General features: G+C 49.5%; 1 protein-coding gene across 1 annotated transcript in view; it reads right to left on the bottom strand.

The window, feature by feature from the left end:
* CCDC152 (coiled-coil domain containing 152) overlaps positions 1 to 23,788 on the bottom strand; it is a 99,069-nt gene that overhangs the window by 69,808 nt on the left and 5,473 nt on the right. The window contains exons 3-4 of the mRNA XM_089687790.1: positions 19,078 to 19,146; positions 319 to 383 (exon numbers count right to left, since the gene is read on the bottom strand). Coding sequence (XP_089543916.1) covers positions 319 to 383; positions 19,078 to 19,146 — 134 coding nt within the window. The remainder of the gene's footprint in view (positions 1 to 318; positions 384 to 19,077; positions 19,147 to 23,788) is intronic.

The raw sequence follows: 23,788 nt of genomic DNA on the forward strand, positions 1-23,788 counted from the left end.
CTGATGACACTGTCACCAGAACTATTCTGTCAGCAAGCCATCTAGTGGCAAACTAGCTAACTGCAGCTGCCTACAGATGGGGAAAAAAAGGTTAGGGTTTAGAGCCATTTTAAACCTTGTTCACACAGTGGCTCTTGCCAGTGGTTTTCAGATGCTTAACAGGAGTCAAAAAGCTAGAACTCAACGTTCAGTTCATGCTTTGGCCCTCTACACTGGGAGGCAGTCTGGCCCCAATTAGAATGTTGTCCATAAAAAGCACCCTGACCAAAACTGATCCTGGAAAAACTGCACAAACTGCAAACTTTTAATCAGTCTTACCTGTGTGACACCTTGTAGTTTGTCCTCTAAGTCATTTATAGTCTTTTTCTGACTGCAGTTTTCATCTAAATATAAAAAGAAGTGTTCAATAATTCTAATTTAAACATGAATAGTTACTGCATCTCAGCAAATGCAATTAATTACATTATTGGCCATGGATAACAAGTTTATTCTGCTGGCATTTTGTGCTGAATAAAAACAAAAGCAACACACTGGTTATACAAGCTGTGAATGCCTATAAATGTTCATAAAAAAAGAAAACAGAACATTATCAGGATACCACACCTTGCCTCAGAAAACTGATCTATACAGTACAAGCACGGCAAACCTCTTTTTTTGGAGACTGAGCAAACATTACTTAAAGTGGGGCTCTAATTTAAGCTTTCCTTAGTATTGAATTGAGTGGGGAGAGATTGCTCCTCTTAAGTTTTTTTTTATTGTTACATCCATTATTGGGTAGATTCCATCTCTATTCCAGTGTCAATAATTATTGAAAAATGGCAAGGGACCTCTATCAGGTTTTTATCACTCTACCATGGGAACATTAACACTCCATTCAAAACGAAAACGTTTTGGGTCTTGTTACACTTTTATTAGCTTGTTTAGTGAAGAGGTGCAAAAAGAAATAAAGGTGGGCAAACAATAGGGCTACAATGATAAGTGTTAGTAAACTCTTGCTAATAAAGAAAAAAATGGGTCCCCCAGCCGATTTAAGCCATAATGTACTAGTATGCATTGCATAATAGTATATTATGACAGACTTACCTGAAAATGGAGCCCTCCAGTGCTGTGTTGTCACTGCAGCCCCTGGTATTGCCATCTTACCTGGTCTTCCTTCCATGTTTCCTATCTTCAGCCGCACTGGACCAAGGTGATGTCACTTCTGTGCATAGGAGCCACATTGCCAAAGCATGCAGAGTGTTCCCTAAATGGGGTCAGAGCTGCACTTGTGTGGCTCAGATTAGATTACCCGCTGACAGGTGGGGGTGGGGGGCATTCAAGACAGAAGACACCTTTAGGGCCTCTAGGATTTTTTCTCTTATAAAAGCCCTGCCTGTCAACTGATTTTCTTATATTGAATTTACAACCACTTTATCAACTTGTTGGCAGCCACCTCTTTTGCTGCGTACTGAAATCAATATGATTCTAATGACATTAAGTTCAACAAGCAGCTCAGCATTTCTCAGTAACAACAAGGTTTAATTGCTTGTGTAGTCCTAGGATGAAAAAAATCTAATGCTAGGTCCACTAAAGTAGAACTAAACCCAATGATGTAATGGTTTCTCTAAACAGTTGCATTCAAGGCATACCACTAGTGATAACTCTCACAGTCGCTTGCTCTCTCAACTGCACTGTCAAGTCATCAAATGACTGGTGTCATAACTGCTCACATGTGCAGCATGATGTCAACTGCAGATCATATAGAGGCAAAGATGGCAGCTTCCTTGACTGTAAAGGATAGGAGGGTTTAGTTCCACTTTAAATGTGGACAGGAACAAGATCTGATTGCATTCTTCAGGTTGCAGGAACACCTGTGCCGCTACTGGAGAACACTCCTGTGGTCACTGAACACATTTTGGATTCTATATTCTGCTATGAATGAGATGCAAATAACCCCCTTCCCCCCAAAAAAGTATAAATATTTCTACTGCTATTATTTCCACCAGGTTCTTACTTTTTTAAATTACCTTTTCTATCACTTTTTAAATATATATTTCCTTACATTCCTTCAGTTTGCTGATTAAGGGGAGGGGTTAATTGGTCACAGGTGCTCCAGGTACTATATAAATTTCTGTAGAGCTCACTCTGAGCTTGCTCATTCTTGAATTTTCCTGTATATTGCTTACTGGACCTTTGACAAAGTGGACATTTGATTAAGTGGAGTTAAAAAACTGGAATGGAAAACAGGAGATAATAACAGGTGTCTACTAACCTTTAAGTGACAACTGATATTTCCTGTTAATATTGTAACTGGGTTAATAAGTGATAGCAGGGTGGAAGGTTTTGTGCAGTGTACAGTGTGCCGCATGTATGCAACAATGGAGCATCAGCTCTAGGATGGATACCGCTGTGACAGATGTGAGCGGGTTGCCCTTCTGGAAGCTTGAGTTAAAGATCTGGAGAAGCAAGTTGGAACACTGGGCAGCACCAACAACCTTAAAAGGGGTCTTCTGCTCTCTGAGCAGGTAGCTAATGGGATTGATGTGGCAGGTGGAGTCAGGATTATCAGGTAGGAAGATGGTGTCAGGGCTCCCGGGTATGACCAGAGGTGTGTGACTGACGCAGGGAAACGCAGACTTCAGATAAGTTATAAACAATTTATTAACACTAACAATACAAACATAAACGCAGTGCAATACTAAAACATAACACAGTGCAAACGAACCAAACCAAACCACCCACAGATAACAGTACATACAGTGCAAGCGTCAGGCAGGCCGGGTCAATATCAATCGGGCAGGTAGGTACAGGGGGAGCAAGCGGAGAATAGTCAGGTCACGAGCAGGGTACAGCAACTAACAGGCAGGTAGGTACAGGGGGTCAGGCAGAGAATGGTCGGGGTCACAAGCCAGGGATCAGAACAGGAGAAGTCAGCAGAGGTCAGAATCAAGCCGGGTCAGCAACAAGACAGGGACAGGAACAGGAACAGCAGCAGGGAGCATGATGCAGGAACAAGATACAGGGCCCAGGAGAAACACAACACCAAGGCAGAGTCTGCAGGTCTGAATGTTCCTTAAATACACCAGTATAATTAGTTCCAGGTGTTTGACTGGCTGCAAGGTTGAGTCTCTGATTGCTGGGAGCACCCGCTGACCAGCCCTGGTACTGCAGCTCACAAGGCAGGTGAGTCCCACTATTGCTGGCCAGTCCATTCCTGACAGTACCCCCCCCTCAAGGAGCGGCCTCAGGACGCTCCAAACAGTCCTAGCTGGGCAAAATGTTCCACCGCCCGGGTCTGGTAACTGGCGGGATATCAAAGACTGGCACACCGGGCAGGACTCCGGGCAGCGGCACACCGGACAGGACTCCGGGCAGCGGCACACCGGGCAGAGGCACACCGGGCTGGACTCCGGGCTGAGGCACATCGGGCTGGACTCCGGGCAGAGGCACATCGGGCTGGACTCCGGGCAGAGGCACATCGGGCTGGACTCCGGGCAGAGGCACATCGGGCTGGACTCCGGGCAGAGGCACATCGGGCTGGACTCCGGGCAGAGGCACATCGGATTACCAGGTGAAGCAGCAGACACCGGGCCCCCAGGCGGGGCAACAGGCACCGGGCCCCCAGGCGGGGCGACAGGCATCGGGCCCCCAAGCGGAGCGGCGGGCGCCGGGCCCCCAGGAGGGGCGACAGGCATCGGGCCCCCAGGCGGGGCGACAGGCATCGGGCCCCCAAGCGGAGCAGCGGGCGCCGGGCCCCCAGGAGGGGCGACAGGCATCGGGCCCCCAGGCGGGGCGACAGGCATCGGGCCCCCAGGCGGGGCGACAGGCATCGGCCCCCAAGCGGAGCGGCGGGCGCCGGGCCCCCAGGGGGGGCGACAGGCATCGGGCCCCCAGGCGGGGCGACAGGCATCGGGCCCCCAGGCGGGGCGATAGGCATCGGGCCCCCAGGCGGAGCGGCGGGCGCCGGACCCCCAGGCGGAGCGACAGGTCTCGGGCCCCCAGGCGGAGCGGCGGGTGCCGGACCCCCAGGCGGAGCGACAGGTCTCGGGCCCCCAGGCGGAGCGGCGGGCGCCGGACCCCCAGGCGGAGGGACAGGTCTCAGGCCCCCAGGCGGAGCGGCGGGCACCGGACCCCCAGGCAGAGCGACAGGTCTCGGGCCCCCAGGCGGACCGGCGGGCGCCGGACCCCCAGGCAGAGCGACAGGTCTCGGGCCCCCAGGCGGACCGGCGGGCGCCGGACCCCCAGGTGGAGCGACAGGTCTCAGGCCCCCAGGCGGAGCGACAGGTCTCAGGCCCCCAGGCGGAGCGGCGGGCGCCGGACCCCCAGGCGGAGCGACAGGTCTCAGGCCCCCAGGCGGAGCGACAGGTCTCAGGCCCCCAGGCAGAGCGACAGGTCTCAGGCCCCCAGGCGGAGCGGCGGGCGCCGGACCCCCAGGCGGAGCGGCGGGCACCGAGTCACCAGGCACGACAGTGGGCACCGAGTCGTCTGGCAAGACTGCGGGCACCGAGTCGTCTGGCAAGACTGCGGGCACCGAGTCGTCTGGCAAGACTGCGGGCACCGAGTCATCTGGCGGAACAGCGGGCATCGAGTCAACTGGCGGAACAGCGGGCACCGAGTCGTCTGGCAAGACTGCGGGCACCGAGTCGTCTGGCAAGACTGCGGGCACCGAGTCGTCTGGCAAGACTGCGGGCACCGAGTCAACTGGCGGAACAGCGGGCACCGAGTCGTCTGGCAAGACTGCGGGCACCGAGTCGTCTGGCAAGACTGCGGGCACCGAGTCGTCTGGCAAGACTGCGGGCACCGAGTCGTCTGGCAAGACTGCGGGCACCGAGTCAACTGGCGGAACAGCGGGCATCGAGTCAACTGGCGGAACTGCGGGCACCGAGTCGTCTGGCAAGACTGCGGGCACCGAGTCGTCTGGCAAGACTGCGGGCACCGAGTCACCAGGTATGACAGCGGGCACTGGGTCACCAGGCATCAGGTCATTTGGCTCGCCAGCGGGCACCGCGTCATCTGGCAAGGCAGTGGGCACCGAGTCACCAGGTACGACAGCGGGCTCTGAGTCAATTGGCACGACAGCGGGCACCGGATCAGGTACCGGATTATCTGGATCAACAGCGGGCATCGAGTCAACTGGCCTAATAGGATCATCAGGCTGGATCACTTCATTATGCTGGGTAGAAGCATCCGGCTGAGTAGAGGCATCCGGCTGAGTAGAGGCATCCGGCTGAGTAGAGGCTTCAGGCTGAGTAGAGGCATCAGGCTGAAGAGAGGCATCAGGCTGAGTAGAGGCATCCGGCTGAGTAGAGGCTTCAGGCTGAGTAGAGGCTTCAGGCTGAGTAGAGGCTTCAGGCTGAGTAGAGGCTTCAGGCTGAGTACAGGCATCAGGCTGAGTAGAGGCATCAGGCTGAGTAGAGGCATCAGGCTGAAGAGAGGCATCAGGCTGAACCACGGAAGGCAGGTTCTCAGACAGCAGGCTCACCGGTTTGGATACTGGCAGGATGGTACTGGTTGGAAAGAATTTTCACTTTTTTCTGGTTTTAACTACTGGGGCACTGCAAGTAAACGCAGGTCTGCAAATGAATGGAGCAGCTGGAGACAGAGAAGAGCTGGAGGATGGAACAGGGGAAGGAACAGTCGCTACAGAGGGCTTCTTTACAGGGTTAAAGGCAGGATAGGTGCAGCGAGTGGGAACAGGGTACTGACATGCGGTAGATAGCAGGGCAGGAGGAGCTGTTGGGAATACAGGAGTAGAGCTTTGAGGAGATAGATTAGAAGCAGGACTGGGTCTTTGTAAGCTGACTGAGGCTGGGTGTAACAAATCTGTCCATGTCTGCAGTATGGGTTGAACAAAGCTGAGCTTACACAAAGCCTGTCTGACCAAAGACTGCACTGCGTTTATACAATCTCTTAGTACCTGTGGTGAACATGTGGAATAACGCTCCGGAAAGTAACCCACATCATCCTCTAATAACCATACCAGGGACTCTACCTGGTCTGCACTAAATGGTGGCAAAAATTCATCCCTGCATTCGGGGGTACCAGATGAAACCAACTCAGCACAAACCTCAATCAATGGCTGCACCTCAGAGAACTCTGTGCCCTGATCTACTAGAACATGAGCGAGCCGTATACATTCTAGCAGTTCATCCCGGGTATACTCCTTCAGAGTTTGATAAGCATACTCCCTGTCATCAAAAACCAGCAGATATAAATACGCAACCTCATCCAGATCCATCCTTCCCATCAACAAACCAAGATGGCTTCCCTGTGCAGCCACTTCTGGTCAGGATTCGCCTTGGTGTAATGTCAGGGCTCCCGGGTATGACCAGAGGTGTGTGACTGACGCAGGGAAACGCAGACTTCAGATAAGTTATAAACAATTTATTAACACTAACAATACAAACATAAACGCAGTGCAATACTAAAACATAACACAGTGCAAACGAACCAAACCAAACCACCCACAGATAACAGTACATACAGTGCAAGCGTCAGGCAGGCCGGGTCAATATCAATCGGGCAGGTAGGTACAGGGGGAGCAAGCGGAGAATAGTGAGGTCATGAGCAGGGTACAGCAACTAACAGGCAGGTAGGTACAGGGGGTCAGGCAGAGAATGGTCGGGGTCACAAGCCAGGGATCAGAACAGGAGAAGTCAGCAGAGGTCAGAATCAAGCCGGGTCAGCAACAAGACAGGGACAGGAACAGGAGCAGGGAGCAGGATGCAGGAACAAGATACAGGGCCCAGGAAAAGCACAACACCAAGGCAGAGTCTGCAGGTCTGAATGTCCCTTAAATACACCAGTATAATTAGTTCCAGGTGTTTGACTGGCTGCAAGGTTGAGTCTCTGATTGCTGGGAGCACCCGCTGGCCAGCCCTGGTACTGCAGCTCACAAGGCAGGTGAGTCCCACTATTGCTGGCCAGTCCATTCCTGACAGATGGTTTACTGTAGCAAGAGGGAGTGGTAGGGGCTCACAGAAAAGGTAGGCCGGCTCTGGGTTTGATCACCCAAGCAGATTTGCCAAGTTGGATGAAGATGTAGGGGTGGCAAGATCAGGGGTAGCAGCCCTGGATGTCACTGCTATCCCTAACATCCGGGAGAGCAGACCATCTGCGAGGGGTGGTGAGGGTAGTGCAGGAAGGCCTAGACAGCTGGTGGTAGTAGGGGATTTTATATTCAGAAGGACTGATAAAATATTTTGTCACCAGGCTCGCTTCAACTGAATGGTTTGCTGTCTCCCTGGTGCCAGGATTCGGCATGTGGTGGACCGGGTTGATAAATTACTGGGAAGGACTGGGTATGACCCAGCAGTCTTGGTCCATGTTGGACATGGAAGGTGGAGGCTCCTTAAGAATCAATTTAAAAAACTAGGCTGCAATTTGAAGGGAAGTACCTCCAAGGTGATATTCTCTGAAGTATTACCTGTGCCATGCATAACTCAGGAAAGACGGGGAGATTAGAGAACTCAATGCATGGCTAAAAACCTGGTGTAAGAGGGAAGCATTTTGGTTTCTAGAGCACTGGGCCAACTTTTCATTGATCTGCAACCTATATGCTAGAGATTGTTTGCACCTAAATGGAAGAGGGTCTGCTGTGCTCGGGGAGAGGTTTATGGGGAGGCTGGAGGAGTATTTAAACTAGGATCGAGAGGGGAGGGAGAATTAGATTATAACGGGGTAGACAGATCAGACAGGGGTCAGTACTTATCGGTGAGTGGAATGGGGAAAGATGAGGGGAAGGCTTTGGCAGATAAGAAGTTTCCCATGTTACAAACAACCATTGGAATTGGTACCATTTTTATGAAAGTAAAAAATATGCAAAATACGTGTGCACACGGTGTCAATGAATTAAAGTGTTTGTTCACCAATGCCAGAAGTCTGCCAAGCAAAATAGGTGAGTTGGAAGCTTTGGTGCATGAACAGAACTATGATTTAATTAGTATTGCTGAATATTTGCTTAATTCTTCACATGACTGGCCATTAATATTCCTGGCTATGTTCTCTTTCGGAGAGACAGGGAAAGGAAAGGTGGTGGTGTCTGTCTCTATGTGAGAAGTGATTTCAGTGCGAGTGTGAAAGGAGACCTAGTTGATGGAGAGTGTGATAAGGCTGAAGCATAATGGGTGGAACTGCACATGGGGGTGCGTACTACAAAGGTAATCACTGGAGTTTGTTATAGGTCACCCAGTGTTAATGAGGATGTGGAGACTCAGCTCCTTGCACAGATCGAAAGGGCTGCAAGGGCTGGGGCAGGGATAATAATGGGGGATTTTAACTACACGAAAATTAACTGGAGTAATTGTACTGCAGGAACAGGTAAAGGGCAAACATTTTTAAACCTACTACAGGACAATTTTATGGTACAGTTCATAGAGGCCCCAACTAGGAATGATGCTCTGTGCTGGACCTGGTAATCTCAAACCATGCAAAGCTTATTATTAATGTTCATATAAAAGAACATCTGGGTAGCAGTGACCATAACATGATTTCATTAATTTATTTGTTTATTCCTTTCCTGCTGTAAACAACAAGCACAAACAGTACAAATAAAAACTCTCAACTTTAAGAGAGCTAATTTTCCAAGGTTGCTCTCCAAGACTTAGGCTGGGAGGGAATATTGGCATCGATGAACACAACACAGAAATGGGAGTTCTTCCAAAAGACTGTATGTGAACACACTGCAAAATATATTCCCATGGGCAACACATTTAAAAGGCTAAAAATCAAACCCATGTGGCTTACGGCCAAAGTTAAAAAAGCTATAAATAAGAAAAGAGCTTTTATTAAATATAAAAATGAAGGAACGCTATCTTTAAACGTTACAAAGAATATGTAAAAAGGAAATTGAGGCTGAAAATATTTGAAAACAAACAACAGATTGCAAAAGATAGCAGGACAAACCCCCCAAAATTCTTCAAATATATTAATAGTAAAAAGGTCCGGTCCGAGCATGTAGGCCCTTTACAAAATAATCTAGAGTGAGTGACTGGGGACAAAGAGAAGGCAAATTTATGAAATACCTTCTTCAGCTCTGTGTATACAAAGGAGCATGGGGGGAGCTCTTGTGCATAATGGGCATGGTATTGACACAGCCCCAGATGATCCACATTGGCTCACAGCTGAAATGATCCAGAAATATTTAGACAGAATAAAGGTGAATAAAGCACCTTGAACGGTTGGCATACACCCACGGGTCCTTAAAGAATTGAGCTCTGCCATTGAGCCATTAGTATGGGATCCTCCTGCGCTCATGGGAATAACTGACACAGTACAGCTGCTGTCACTTTAACTAATACCAATAAGTGCAAGAAATAAACATAAAATTAGTGAAGCGCTTGTATCTCATGAATACAATCATGTGTCTCCATAAAGTATAATAGTAAATCAAAGTGACCACGATATATATTAAAAATATGTGAACTCCCTCTAGTGGATAGAAAAAATAATGTCAACCGAAATGACTATATTGGCTAAATATCACACATTAAGAACCTAAATAAGTAGTGCATAAATCAGATATACTAAACAAAGTATATATACATGAAAACAGAATAATTGGCCACATACAATGGTGTCTAAATCAAACATAACTAATATATGCCATAAGTGAAAAAGACAATATCAAAGGTGAAAAAATATTCCATGCATGTGACTGTGCTTTAAGCTGGAACACACACGTGATCTCCACTTCTAAGTGCAAGTACTCTCCTTCAAATGGCAGCAATGCCTGCTCACCTCCCTTCCTCGACCCACACAGGGCCTCAAAGCAGTTACCACCTCAGTGGTGTATTCCTCTGGCAGACTCCTTAATCCTCCTCCTCTCTTATGCAACTCATAAAAAGATAAGAAAGCCTTCCATAGTGTAGTAAGTTTTAATAGGCAAAGTAAAAAGTGACAAAGTAAACCACTCACATGCTCCTTTCCATAAACAAGCGTTTTTCCCAGCCTGTGGGTAGATATGCATGCACCTGGGGGAATCCAATATGGCCACTGTGTCCGGACATACGTCACCAGGAAGTAGACAAACCGACGCGTTGCGTCACGTGCGTCTTGACTTCATCAGGAATACACCACTGAGGTGGTAACTGCTTTGAGGCCCTGTGTGGGTCGAGGAAGGGAGGTGAGCAGGCATTGCTGCCATTTGAAGGAGAGTACTTGCACTTAGAAGTGGAGATCACGTGTGTGTTCCAGCTTAAAGCACAGTCACATGCATGGAATATTTTTTCACCTTTGATATTGTCTTTTTCACTTATGGCATATATTAGTTATGTTTGATTTAGACACCATTGTATGTGGCCAATTATTCTGTTTTCATGTATATATACTTTGTTTAGTATATCTGATTTATGCACTACTTATTTAGGTTCTTAATGTGTGATATTTAGCCAATATAGTCATTTCGGTTGACATTATTTTTTCTATCCACTAGAGGGAGTTCACATATTTTTAATATATATCGTGGTCACTTTGATTTACTATTATACTTTATGGAGACACATGATTGTATTCATGAGATACAAGCGCTTCACTGCCATTGAGCCATTGTTTCTAATTTTTAGGGACTCTTTAATGACTGGCATAGTACCACTGAATTGGGGTAAGGCCAATGTGGTGCCAATATTTAAAAAGGGATCAAAATCTTTACCAAGTAATTATAGACCTGTTAGTTTAACTTCTATAGTTGGGAAGATACTGGAGAGTTTAATAAAAGACCACATAGATGAGTTTTTGCTAGAAAAAAATATTTTAAGCAACAGACAGCATGGATTCATGAAAGACAGAAGTTGTCAAACAAATGTGATTTCTTTTTATGAGGAGGTGACCAAAACCTTGGACAGAGGGGTGGCGGTGGATGTGGTATACTTTGACAGAAGGGTGGCGGTTGACGTGGTATACTTGGACAGAGGGGTGGCGGTGGACGTGGTATACTTGGATTTTGCAAAAGCGCTTGACACAGTTCCCCACACATGGCTAATGTGTAAGGTAAAGTCTACAGGCTTGGAAAAATCCATATGTAAATGGATAGAAAACTGGCTAAAAGATTGTATTCAGAGTAGTGGGTAATGATTCATACTCTGAATGGTCTAGGGTCATCAGTGGTGTACCCCAAGGTTCAGTGTTGGGACCCTTACTTTTTAATATATTTATAAACAATATAGGGTCTGGGATTAAAAATACCATTTTAGTCTTTGCAGATGACACCAAGCTGTGCAGTGGATTAACGTCCTTACATGATGTATTCAATTTACAAGCCGACCTCAATGCTCTGTTTAATTGGGCAACTATGTGGCAAATGAGGTTTAATGTTGATAAATGTAAGGTTCTGCACTTGGGGGCTAAGAATATGCATGCATCATACTTACTAGGGGGGGTACAACTGGGGGAATCAATGGTGGAGAAGGGTCTGGGGGTTCTGGTAGATCACAAGCTTAATAATGGCATGCAATGCCAAGCTGCGGTTTCTAAAGTGAGCAAAATCCTTTCTTGTATTAAAAGAGGTATAGACTCCAGAGAGAGATATATTACCCCGGTACAAATCATTAGTAAGACCTCATCTGGAATATGCAGTTCAGTTTTGGGCACCAATTCACAAAAAGAACATTGGGGAACTGGAGAAAGTGCAGAGAAGGGAAACCAAACTGATAAGAGGCATGGAGGAGCTCAGCTATGAGGAAAGATTAGAGGAACTGAATTTATTCTCTCCTGAGAAGAGGAGATTAAGGGGGGATATGATCAACATGTATAAATACATCAGTGGTTCATATAGTGAACTCGGTGTAGAGCTCTTCACCCTGAGGTCATCACAGAGGACAAGGGGGCACTCTTTACATCTGGAGGAAAAGAGTTTTAGTCTCCAAACACGGAAAGGTTTCTTCACAGTAAGAGCTGTGAAAATGTGGAATAGACTCCCTCAAGAGTTGGTTCTGGCCAGCTCAGTGGCTTGCTTTAAAAAAAAAAGTCCTGGATTCTTTCTTGGATACACAGAATATAACTGGATACTAACATTTATAGGTAAAGTTGATGCAGGGAATATCCGATTGCCTTTCTGGTTATCAGGAAGGAATTGTTTCCCTTGCAGGAGCAAATTGGATCATGCTTTGCTGGGTTTTTTACCTTCCTCTGGATCAACTGTGGGTATTGGATTATAACTTTTTTTTGGTTGAACTGGATGGACGTTTGTCTTTTTTCATCCAGACTAACTATGTGACTACAGTATGTAAAGGCCTATACTGTTGGTGTTCTCCAACTGTAGTGGTGTCTAGAGTGTTGCTCACTCGTAGTGGTGTTAGTTGTTGCTTGCTTCTAAGTCTGGAGTAGTGTCTTATTGCTGATTCTGCATGACCGCAAACTCCTGCCTAGTGTTTAGTTAATTAGCGAGTGTAGTTCTTAGTGATCCCCAATAGGGTGCCTTAAGCCCCACCCACATGTCTACAGAATGCACCTGGACCCTGCTTTCAGTACTTAGTCTGTTGAATAGGAATGGTAGGGATGTGGTTTACATCTGAAATGAGTGGAGTTTACTGCCCAGACAGTCAGAACAGTCAGAAGTCCCAACATGTAGAGGGGGCCTTGTGATTGCTGGGCTCCGAGAAATCTATTGGAGGAGTAATAAGCATACTTACAGGCAAGGTCCACATGGCCTTTTGATGCTATTGATGGTTTGATAACTGGACAAGTTCACTTTAAGCTCACTTGAAAATTAAAGCGGTAGTAAACCGCAGGAAAAAAAAGTCCCTTGCAAGGTAATGTCATAAAGTGCTAGTATGCATCACATGGTAGCACATTATGTAAAACTTACCTTAAAACAAAGCCCTCCAGCGGCGTGCTGTCACCACTGCAGAGGCTTCCATCTTCACCCGGTCTTCCTTCTGGGTTCTCGAGCTCCGGCTGTCTGACAGTCACTGTCAGGAATGGACTGGCCAGCAATGGTGGGACTCACCTGCCTTTTGATCTGCAGTACCAGGGCTGGCCAGCGGGTGCTCCCAGCAATCAGAGACTCAACCTTTCAGCCAGCTAACACCTGGAACTGATGATACTGGTGTATTTAAGGGATGGCCAGACTTGCAGACTCTGCCTTGGTGTTGTGTTTGTCCTGGGCCCTGTATCTGTCCTGCATCCTGTTTCTGTTCCTTTGCTACCTGTTCTGATCCCTGGCTTGTGACCCTGACCATCCCTCTGCCTGACCCTCTGTACTACGCTGCTTGCTACCTGTTCTGATCCCTGGCTTGTGACCCTGACCATCCCTCTGCCTGACCCTCTGTACTACGCTGCTTGCTACCTGCTGAACCTGGCCTGTGACCCCGACCATTCTCCGCTTACTCCCCCTGTACCTACCTGCCCAAATGATATTGACTCGGCCTGCCTGACGACGCTTGCTTGTATGTACTGTTATCTGTGGGTGGTTGGTTGGGTTTGTTTGCACTGTATTATGTTTAGTATTGCACTGCGTTTATGTTTGTATTGTTAGTGTTAATAAATTACATTGTTAATCACATATCTGAAGTCTGCGTTTCCCTGCTTCAGTCACACACCTCTGGTCATACCTGGGAGCCCTGACATTACACCAAGGCCAATCTTGACCAGAAGTGGCTGCACAGGGAAGCCATCTTGGCTTGTTGATGGGAAGGATGGATCTGGATGAGGTTGCGTATTTATATCTGCTAGTGTTTGATGACAGGGAGTATGCTTATCAAACTCTGAAGGAGTATACCTGGGATGAACTGCTAGAATGTATACGGCTCGCTCATGTTCTAGTAGATCAGGGCACAGAGTTCTCTGAGGTGCAGCCATTGATTGAGGTTTGTGCTGAGTTGGTTTCATCTGGTTCCCCCGAATGCAGGGATGAATTTTTGCCACCATTTAGTGCAGACCAGGTAGAGTCCCTGGTGTGGTTATTAGAGGATGATGTGGGTTACTTTCTGGAGCGTTATTCCACATGTTCACCACAGACACTAAGAGATTGTATAAACGCAGTGCAGTCATTGACCAGACAGGCTTTGTGTAAGCTCAGCTTTGTTCAACCCCTACTGCAGACATGGACAGACTTGTTGCACCCAGCCTCAGTCAGCTTACAAAAACCCAGTCCTGCTTCTAACTCTACTCCTGTATTCCCAACAGCTCCTCCAGTTACAGCCCAGTATACTTGGCTATCTACCGCATGTCAGTACCCTGTTCCCACTCACTGCACCTATCCTGCCTTTAACCCTGTAAAAAAGCCCTCTGTAGCAACTGCTCCCTCTCCTGTTCCATCCTCCAGTTCTTCTCTGTCTCCAGCTGCTCCATTCGTTTGCAGACCTGCGTTTACTTGCAGTGCTCCAGTAGTTAAAACCAGAAAAAAGCGAAAATTCTTTCCAACCAATACCATCCTGCCAGTATCCAAACCGGTGAGCCTGCCTTCCGTGGTTCAGCCTGAAGCCTCTACTCAGCCTGAAGCCTCTACTCAGCCTGATGCCTGTACTCGGCCTGATGCCTGTACGCAGCCTGATGCCTCTCTTCAGCCTGATGCCGGTACGCAGCCTGATGCCTCTCTTCAGCCTGATGCCTCTACTCGGCCTGATGCCTCTACTCGGCCTGAAGCCTCTACTCGGCCTGATGCCTCTACTCGGCCTGATGCCTCTACTCGGCCTGATGCCTCTACTCGGCCTGAAGCCTCTACTCGGCCTGATGCCTCTACTCGGCCTGATGCCTCTACTCGGCCTGATGCCTCTACTCGGCCTGAAGCCTCTACTCGCCCTGAAGCCTCTACTCGGCCTGATGCCTGTACTCGGCCTGATGCCTGTACGCAGCCTGATGCCTCTCTTCAGCCTGATGCCGGTACGCAGCCTGATGCCTCTCTTCAGCCTGATGCCTGTATGCAGCCTGATGCCTCTCTTCAGCCTGATGCCTCTACTCGGCCTGATGCCTCTACTCGGCCTGATGCCTCTACTCGGCCTGAAGCCTCTACTCGGCCTGATGCCTCTACTCGGCCTGAAGCCTCTACTCGGCCTGAAGCCTCTACTCGGCCTGATGCCTCTACTCGGCCTGATGCCTCTACTCGGCCTGAAGCCTCTACTCGGCCTGATGCCTCTACTCGGCCTGAAGCCTCTACTCAGCCTGATGCCTCTACCCAGCATGATGAACTGATCCAGCCTGACGATCCTATTAGGCCAGTTGACTCGATGCCCGCTGTTGATCCAGATGATCCGGTACCTGATCCGGTGCCCGCTGTCGTGCCAATTGACTCAGAGCCCGCTGTCGTACCTGGTGACTCGGTGCCCACTGCCTTGCCAGATGACGCGGTGCCCGCTGGCGAGCCAAATGACCTGATGCCTGGTGACCCAGTGCCCGCTGTCATACCTGGTGACCCGATGCCCGCTGTCGAGCCAGACGATCCAATGCCTGGTGACCCGGTGCCCACTGCCTTGCCAGATGACGCGGTGCCCGCTGGCAAGCCAAATGACCTGATGCCTGGTGACCCAGTGCCCGCTGTCATACCTGGTGACCCGATGCCTGCTGTCGAGCCAGACAATCCGGTACCTGATGACCCGGTGCCCACTGTCGTGCCTGTTGACTCGGAGCCCACTGCCTTGCCAGATGACGCGGTGCCCGCTGTCGAGCCAAATGACCTGATGCCTGGTGACCCGATGCCCGCTGTCCAGCCAGACGATTCAATGTCTGCCCCAGTGCCCGCGGTCATGCCAGTTGACTCGGAACCCACTGCCTTGCCAGATGACGCGGTGCTCGCTGTCAAGCCAAATGACTTGATGCCCGGTGACCCGATGCCCGCTGTCCAGTCAGACGATCCAATGTCTGACCCAGTGCCCGCGGTCATACCAGTTGACTCGGAGCCCACTGCCTTGCCAGATGACGCGGTGCCCGCGGTCGAGCCAAATGACCTGATGCCTGGTGACCCGATGCCCGCTGTCCGGTCAGATGATCCAATGTCTGACCCAGTGCCCGCGGTCATACCAGTTGACTCGGAGCCCACTGCCTTGCCAGATGACACGGTGCCCGCTGTCGAGCCAAATGACCTGATGCCTGGTGACCCGATGCCCGCTGTCCAGCCAGACGATCCAATGTCTGACCTAGTGCCAGCGGTCATGCCAGTTGACTCGGAGCCCACTGTCGTGCCTGGTGACTCGGTGCCCGCTGCTCCGCCTGGGGGCCCGAGACCTGTCGCTCCGCCTGGGGGTCCAGCGCCCGCCGCTCCACCTGGGGGTCCGGCACCCGCCGCCCCGCCTGGGGGCCCGAGACCTGTCGCTCCGCCTGAGGGCCCGAGACCTGTCGCACCGCCTGGGGGTCCGGCGCCCGCCGCTCCGCCTGAGGGCCCGAGACCTGTCGCTCCACCTGGGGGTCCGGCGCCCGCCGCTCCGCCTGAGGGCCCGAGACCTGTCGCTCCACCTGGGGGTCCGGCGCCCGCCGCTCCGCCTGAGGGCCCGAGACCTGTCGCTCCACCTGGGGGTCCGGCGCCCGCCGCTCCGCCTGAGGGCCCGAGACCTGTCGCTCCACCTGGGAGTCCGGCGCCCGCAGCTCCGCCTGAGGGCCCGAGACCTGTCGCTCCACCTGGGGGTCCGGCGCCCGCCGCTCCGCCTGAGGGCCCGAGACCTGTCGCTCCACCTGGGAGTCCGGCGCCCGCAGCTCCGCCTGAGGGCCCGAGACCTGTCACTCCGCCTGGGGGCCCGAGACCTGTCGCTCCACCTGGGGGTCCGGCGCCCGCCGCTCCGCCTGAGGGCCCGAGACCTGTCGCTCCAGCCGGGGGTCCGGCGCCCGCCGCTCCGCCTGAGGGCCGAGACCTGTAGTTCCGCCTGGGGGTCCGGCGCCCGCCGCTCCGCCTGGGGGCCCGATGCCTGTCGCCCCGCCTGGGGGCCCGATGCCTGTCGCCCCGCCTGGGGGCCCGATGCCTGTCGCCCCGCCCGGGGGCCCGATGCTTGTCGCTCCACCTGGGGGTCCGGCGCCCGCCGCTCCGCCTGAGGGCACGAGACCTATCGCTCCACCCGGGGGTCCGGCGCCCGCCGCTCCGCCTGAGGGCTCGAGACCTGTAGTTCCGCCTGGGGGCCCGATGCCTGTCGCCCCGCCCGGGGGCCTGATGCCTGTCGCCCCGCCCGGGGGCCCGAGGCCTGTCGCCCCGCCCGGGGGCCCGAGGCCTGTCGCCCCGCCCGGGGGCCCGAGGCCTGCCGCCCCGCCCGGGGGCCCGGTGCCTGCCGCTCCGCCCGGGGGCCCGGTGCCTGCCTCTCCGCCCGGTGGCCCGCTGCCTGCCGCTTCGCCTGGTGGCCCGATGTGCCTCTGCCCGGAGTCCTGCCCGATGTGCCTCTGCCCGGAGTCCTGCCCGATGTGCCTCTGCCCGGAGTCCTGCCCGATGTGCCTCTGCCCGGAGTCCTGCCCGATGTGCCTCTGCCCGGAGTCCTGCCCGATGTGCCTCTGCCCGGAGTCCAGCCCGATGTGCCTCTGCCCGGAGTCCAGCCCGATGTGCCTCTGCCCGGAGTCCAGCCCGATGTGCCTCTGCCCGGAGTCCAGCCCGATGTGCCTCTGCCCGGTGTGGCTCTGCCCGGTGTGCCTCTGCCCGGAGTCCAGCCCGATGTGCCTCTGCCCGGTGTACCGCTGCCCGGAGTCCTGCCCGGTGTGCCAGTCTTTGATATCCCGCCAGTTACCAGACCCGGGCAGTGGAACATTTTTCCCAGCTAGGACTGTTTGGAGCGTCCTGAGGCCGCTCCTTGAGGGGGGGGGGGGTACTGTCAGGAATGGACTGGCCAGCAATGGTGGGACTCACCTGCCTTTTGATCTGCAGTACCAGGGCTGGCCAGCGGGTGCTCCCAGCAATCAGAGACTCAACCTTTCAGCCAGCTAACACCTGGAACTGATGATACTGGTGTATTTAAGGGATGGCCAGACTTGCAGACTCTGCCTTGGTGTTGTGTTTGTCCTGGGCCCTGTATCTGTCCTGAATCCTGTTTCTGTTCCTTTGCTACCTGTTCTGATCCCTGGCTTGTGACCCTGACCATCCCTCTGCCTGACCCTCTGTACTACGCTGCTTGCTACCTGTTCTGATCCCTGGCTTGTGACCCTGACCATCCCTCTGCCTGACCCTCTGTACTACGCTGCTTGCTACCTGCTGAACCTGGCCTGTGACCCCGACCATTCTCCGCTTGCTCCCCCTGTACCTACCTGCCCAATTGATATTGACTCGGCCTGCCTGACGACGCTTGCTTGTATGTACTGTTATCTGTGGGTGGTTGGTTGGGTTTGTTTGCACTGTATTATGTTTAGTATTGCACTGCGTTTATGTTTGTATTGTTAGTGTTAATAAATTACATTGTTAATCACATATCTGAAGTCTGCGTTTCCCTGCTTCAGTCACACACCTCTGGTCATACCTGGGAGCCCTGACAGTCACTCTGCGATGAAGTCACTCCCGCACATGCTCGCAGGAGTCCCGGGACATGGCACAGTACTCTGAAGGAATGGCACAGGTATGCGCCAGCTCTAATAAACAGGAATAATATCTCCTAAACGGCGCAGGTTTAGGAGATATTCATTTTACCAACAGGTAAGCTTTATTATAAGCTTAGCTGTAGGTAAAAGTTAAAAAAATTAGTTTACTAACATTTTAAAGTACTAGTAAACCCCCATCATTTTAACAATAAAGTATCCATGCACATATAGGAAGCATATAACACAATATATGTTTAAAAATTATGTCTGTAGTCACTTACTAGTTATAGGTTTCAAAACCCCTGGCTCCTTTTTGCCAGCATCGCTTCCCTGAATTTCTGGTAAGAAGGGAAGGTGCATGGTAAATGTCATAAAGACACGAGATTGGGACTACATGTCCCATCATTCTTAAAGCCATTACTGCAAAAAGCATGTGCGCCCACACCTGTCAATCACTACCCAGGGGAGGAGTTAAAGGAGTAAGCTGTCGTTACGTTTGGCTGAGGGAGCCTGTTCATAAAGGGGACCCTGAAAAGGGAACAAAGCCACCCTAACAATTGAAACAAACGATAAGGACATTTAATATTGGAATTTCAGAGAAAACATCATTCAAACTTGAAACCAAAGAAGTTCAGATCCATGCTGCTGTATATCATATCTTTACAGAGGGTTTAAAGATTGGCTTACCTTTCATGTTACATTGTGCTTCCATTGTCTCCTGCAGCCCTTTTATCATATTCTGTAAAGCGGCACACTCTGCACATTAATAAGCAGTAACACAGCTATGAATGTGTGCATGTAGCATAAACACAATGAACAAATTATTGTTGTAACACAAAGGCATAGTATTCTTTTTTTATGTAAATGAATGTAGAATTAATTCAGCTTCAGACAAATCTCATATACCTGAACATAAAAAAATATTACTGTATTAAAGTGATTTTCTACTTCTGGTTTGGGGACCTTCACCATCAAGCATTGTGGTGCCATGTGTTAACCACTTGCCCTCCAGAGGATTTACCCCCCTTCCTGACCAGGCCATTTTTTACGATACAGCGCTGCGTTATTTTAACTGACAATTGCGCAGTCATGCAACACTGCACCCAAATGAAATTTACATACTTTTTTCCCCACAAATAGAGCTTTCTTTTAGTGGTATTTGATCACCTGTGCAGTTTTAATTTTTTGCATTAGTAACAAAAATACCAACAATTTTGAAAAACAAATCCTATATTTTTTACTTTTTGCTATTAAACGTCCAGTAAAAAAAAAATTTGTCATAAATTTAGGCGAAAATGTATTCTACGACATGTCTTTGCTTAAAACAATCCCAATATGTGTAAATTAATTGGTTTGCGTGAAAGTTATAGCATCTACAAATGGTGATATATATATATATATATATATATATATATACTAGAATTTTTTTTTTTACTAGTAATGGCGGCAATCAGTGACTTATAGCAGGACTGTGGCGGGCGTTCTGACACTGAGGGAAACTGACTGGGTGTCACTGACATCCCCAGTGACACCAATACAGTGATCAGTGCTAATAAAAAGCACTGACACTGTACTAATGGCACTGGCCAGGAAGGGATTAATGTGGGGCGATCAAAGGGTTAACTGTGTGCTGTTTTACTATGTAGGCTGTGTGTGCTTTATGCTGTAAACACACTCCTTTGTATGGCTGTGCTATAATGCTGGGTGGCTGCTTTACCCCCTACCGAAACAGCATACTAGGATGCTATTCAAAGGGAATAGTGCTGCAGTGCCTTAATACCATAATATGTGGTAAAACACCGCTTTTTACCGCAGGTTACCGCAAAGCATAAACGCACATGTCCGCTATCATTCATTTATTGCCCTTTTGAATTTATAAACAATAAAAGGATAAAAGTTTGAGTTCAAGATCCCCTTACTGCTTTGCTAATAAACATCCAGAGGAGCTTACCCTATCTCATTTTAAATTATTGCTACAGATAACTATGGAATCTAAGCAGATGATGGCTCAAGCTAAACAAACCTCTGTTTGCATAGTCGAGACCAAAAACCGTATTACACAAGCCATCATACACATGTAAGAAGGACATTGGCTTTGTCATTGGCTGGAAGCGGCACCAAATGTACAAGTCCCTGCCCCTGCTCTTGTCCTACTAGAACACTGCCCCTATTGTTGAGGCTGAACCCTCCGCCATCTTGTGCCCCACTCCATGCCAGAAGCCTCCACATGACATTCCTGGCCATTGATCTTTGCATACCCAACAGAAGAAATGTCTACGCACAAAGTATTTTGTTGCACTTTACCGATGGATTTCTGCATATGGCATAACCGTCACAGCACATCAACATACAATCTGGAGTCACTTGACATCCCACAGTCAATCACATTTAGTGGACAGTCTGCCGTAGTCACATGTGAAAGCACATGCAGCACCTTAAGCTTCCCTCTGTCTCTCCTTTCCCCAGGGTCATTAGCATTCACAGGACTGTGCTTTCTGTAGTCACCTCCTCCTTAGGTACAGCAGTCCCAGGAACCTCCAGGGAAGTAGCCTCACACAGGGAACTCTTGTATTGGCCTAAAAGGCCTTTTGCAATCTGCCCTAGACCCCCACCTCCATAAAGGACAAAGACTACAGCCAGCTCTTCCTGAGTGCAGGTCTCCTCCCAGTCTCCTGCCCTATCCATGGCCTTCACATTCTGGTTACATGCACATAGGTGTGAAGTGTTTTGCCCATGCCCCAAGCGTGTATGTGCTTCTCCCAACCTGACTTATATGTGGGTGCTGACTCACAAATGACATCACTGCAGGAGGGCTCTACCTAAAAGGGGCCTAGCACCTGATGACACTGTCTGCTCTAACCAGACACTATTCTCATACAGAGCCGCCTAGTGGCAAAGTAGCTAACTGCACCTGCCTACACATTGTAAAATATAAGCTAACACTATAGGATAAAGTTTTGAAATATCTGAAAGTATAGCATCCATGGTCTCTCACCTTAATCTCCCAAATGTTGATGATTCTTTCCATGAACCTTAATTGAAGGTTGTTCAGACCCAATTAAGATACGGTCCACTCTCTTCGTTGCTCACAATGACCCCTGGAAACCCCTACTATTTTCCTCCCTTTTCCTTTTCCAACTCCTCCTGAATGTATTCTTATTACTCATTTCAGTAGCCTAATGATTTAAAACAATGGTTACCCTCTCACAGCTTGAACGATATACTCACTTGCTCTACCAGCTGATCAGGCATTCTGATGAATGTTATTTTATATCAGATATTGCTGTTTATATTGTCCTGATATATTTCATAGTTTTTTGTATCATTTGTTTGCTAAAAAAAATATATTGAACAAGAAAAGTTTGAAATCATGCAGGATTCCGGTTTTCCTGCTTTCACTTACTCGGTTGAGGATGTAGGGTAGGTCAGGGACTTTACAGTGTGTCCCTATAGGTGGAGTGTTACTTATGACTTTAGAAGCCACTGGAATTAAATTGCTACCTTGCCCTGGTGAAAGGGTACCATAGAAAGTAGGTGATTGATACCAACAGCTTGTTGGGAAGCTAGCAAAGAATAATAACTGGAGAACTGAAAAATACTGGAGAAATGGTCACCTGCATTGTCTGTGTTGAACCATCAGGACTCAGAATGTAATTGCAAGGCTTTGATCATCGTGTTTCCCCCTTGTGGTTTGGGACTCTGTTTGGGGATGCTGTACTCTGGGACACCCCTAATCTAGGTACATGGCTTTCCTCTTAACGCAAAATGAACTCTGCTGTAATCTGTTTGTACCCTTGTGTGCTGTTGCCCCTTGTAGGAGGTTATTTTGTACTTCACATTATTGATTCAGTAAACCTCAACCCTAAGCCCCACAGAAAGAATTGTAAGAAGAGTGGCCATTTCAAATCCACAGACCACTACACCAACTGCGTGGGCACTGACAACTTGTCAGGTAAGTACAGTGAGGTGGGGGACAAGAGGGTGGGTAGGGTATTTAATTTTTTCTTTCTAGAAAGGTGAACTAGACCTTTCAGTAAACTATCTAGACTCTGTGTTATAGAGCAGGAATTCCCAACCAGGGTTTGATGACACCCTAGGGTTATTTATTTATTTCTGGTACTTATATAGCGCCGTCAATTTACGCAGCGCTTTACATAAATATTGTACATTCACATCAGTCCCCAACCCTCAAGGGGGGTACAATCTAAGATCCTCCAGAGATTTCTGGGGGTTCCTTGAGCAATGAGCAATTTCTGCCTCTCAGATAAGTTCCCACTGACACCATTAATCTATTTAGCTATCTGTAAGGGAATTCCTGTACGGCGACTGACCCATAGAAATGTACATGCGCGCAACATTGTGCATAGAAATGAGCACGGGCGCATTGCTAATGAAAATGAGCATAGGCTTGCGCATGCGTGCAAAAATGCGCGCACACGGGTGCATGCCCACAGTTTCTGGCGCCAGACGGACTATTTAAAGAAGGCTCTTACTCTCTCTTAGTGCTGACTGGTCTTCAGCTAATTCCGTGTCCCGCTGTATCCTGTGTGTATCCGTTACTGACCCAGCTTGCTATTGACCTGCTCTTGGATTCTGTTTATGCTTCTGCTCACCGGTTTGTGATCCTGGCTTCCTCCTAACCTCATCCCTGTCTGATGTTCCGGTACCTCATCGCCTGCTTGTTGCTGACCCTGACTACGCTTTCGGCTCCAGTTTGGCTATACAGTCCTGCCGAGTGCTTGTCCTGGCTAAATATTATATCAGCTCTGGTTGTCATCATGGTGTGTTCCACCCTCTTGCTTATCAGACGTTTCAGAAAGCCATGTACCCAGATCTTGCAGTTCCAGTGGAGTGCTTCCTTAACCTCAGATGGCCGTTCCGGCATCTCCTCTGTTCCTGACTGGATGCCTGCTTGATTTACCGAGGTTACACCTCCAGCTGCAAGTTCTGCAATCAACATCCGCAGGCACTCGTGTTTCTCTCGTCCCTTGTAACCATCTGTTCCACCTTCAGTGGGGCCTGGGGTGGAGATACAAGAGAGGCTGACCTCGTCAATTCAGACTTCTATCAGGTACGTGACACTATCTATAAGGGGGGAATTCTTCCCAATGACCACAAGGGTAAGGAGCATTCTTCCCATTGATCATCACACTAAAGTAGATACAGTAATCAATGTATCATAAGTTGTAGATATAGTCATTTTTATCAGGGGTTCCCTCACACTGGAAAATTATTTCAAGGGTTCCTCTGTGTTGAAAATGTTGAAAATGGTTGTTATAGATTCGTATCCTGTTGGTGCTACAGGTCTTATATTTGCTATATCTACAGCATCACCTACTACTACACAGCCTGTTCTTACTTGAAGGGATAGCCACTCTATAAGATTGCTTCCATCACA

The sequence above is a fragment of the Staurois parvus genome, unplaced genomic scaffold (genome assembly GCF_062004578.1).
Source record: "Staurois parvus isolate SC_StPar_1 unplaced genomic scaffold, SC_StPar_1.0 ptg000438l, whole genome shotgun sequence".
Lineage (NCBI taxonomy): Eukaryota > Metazoa > Chordata > Amphibia > Anura > Ranidae > Staurois > Staurois parvus.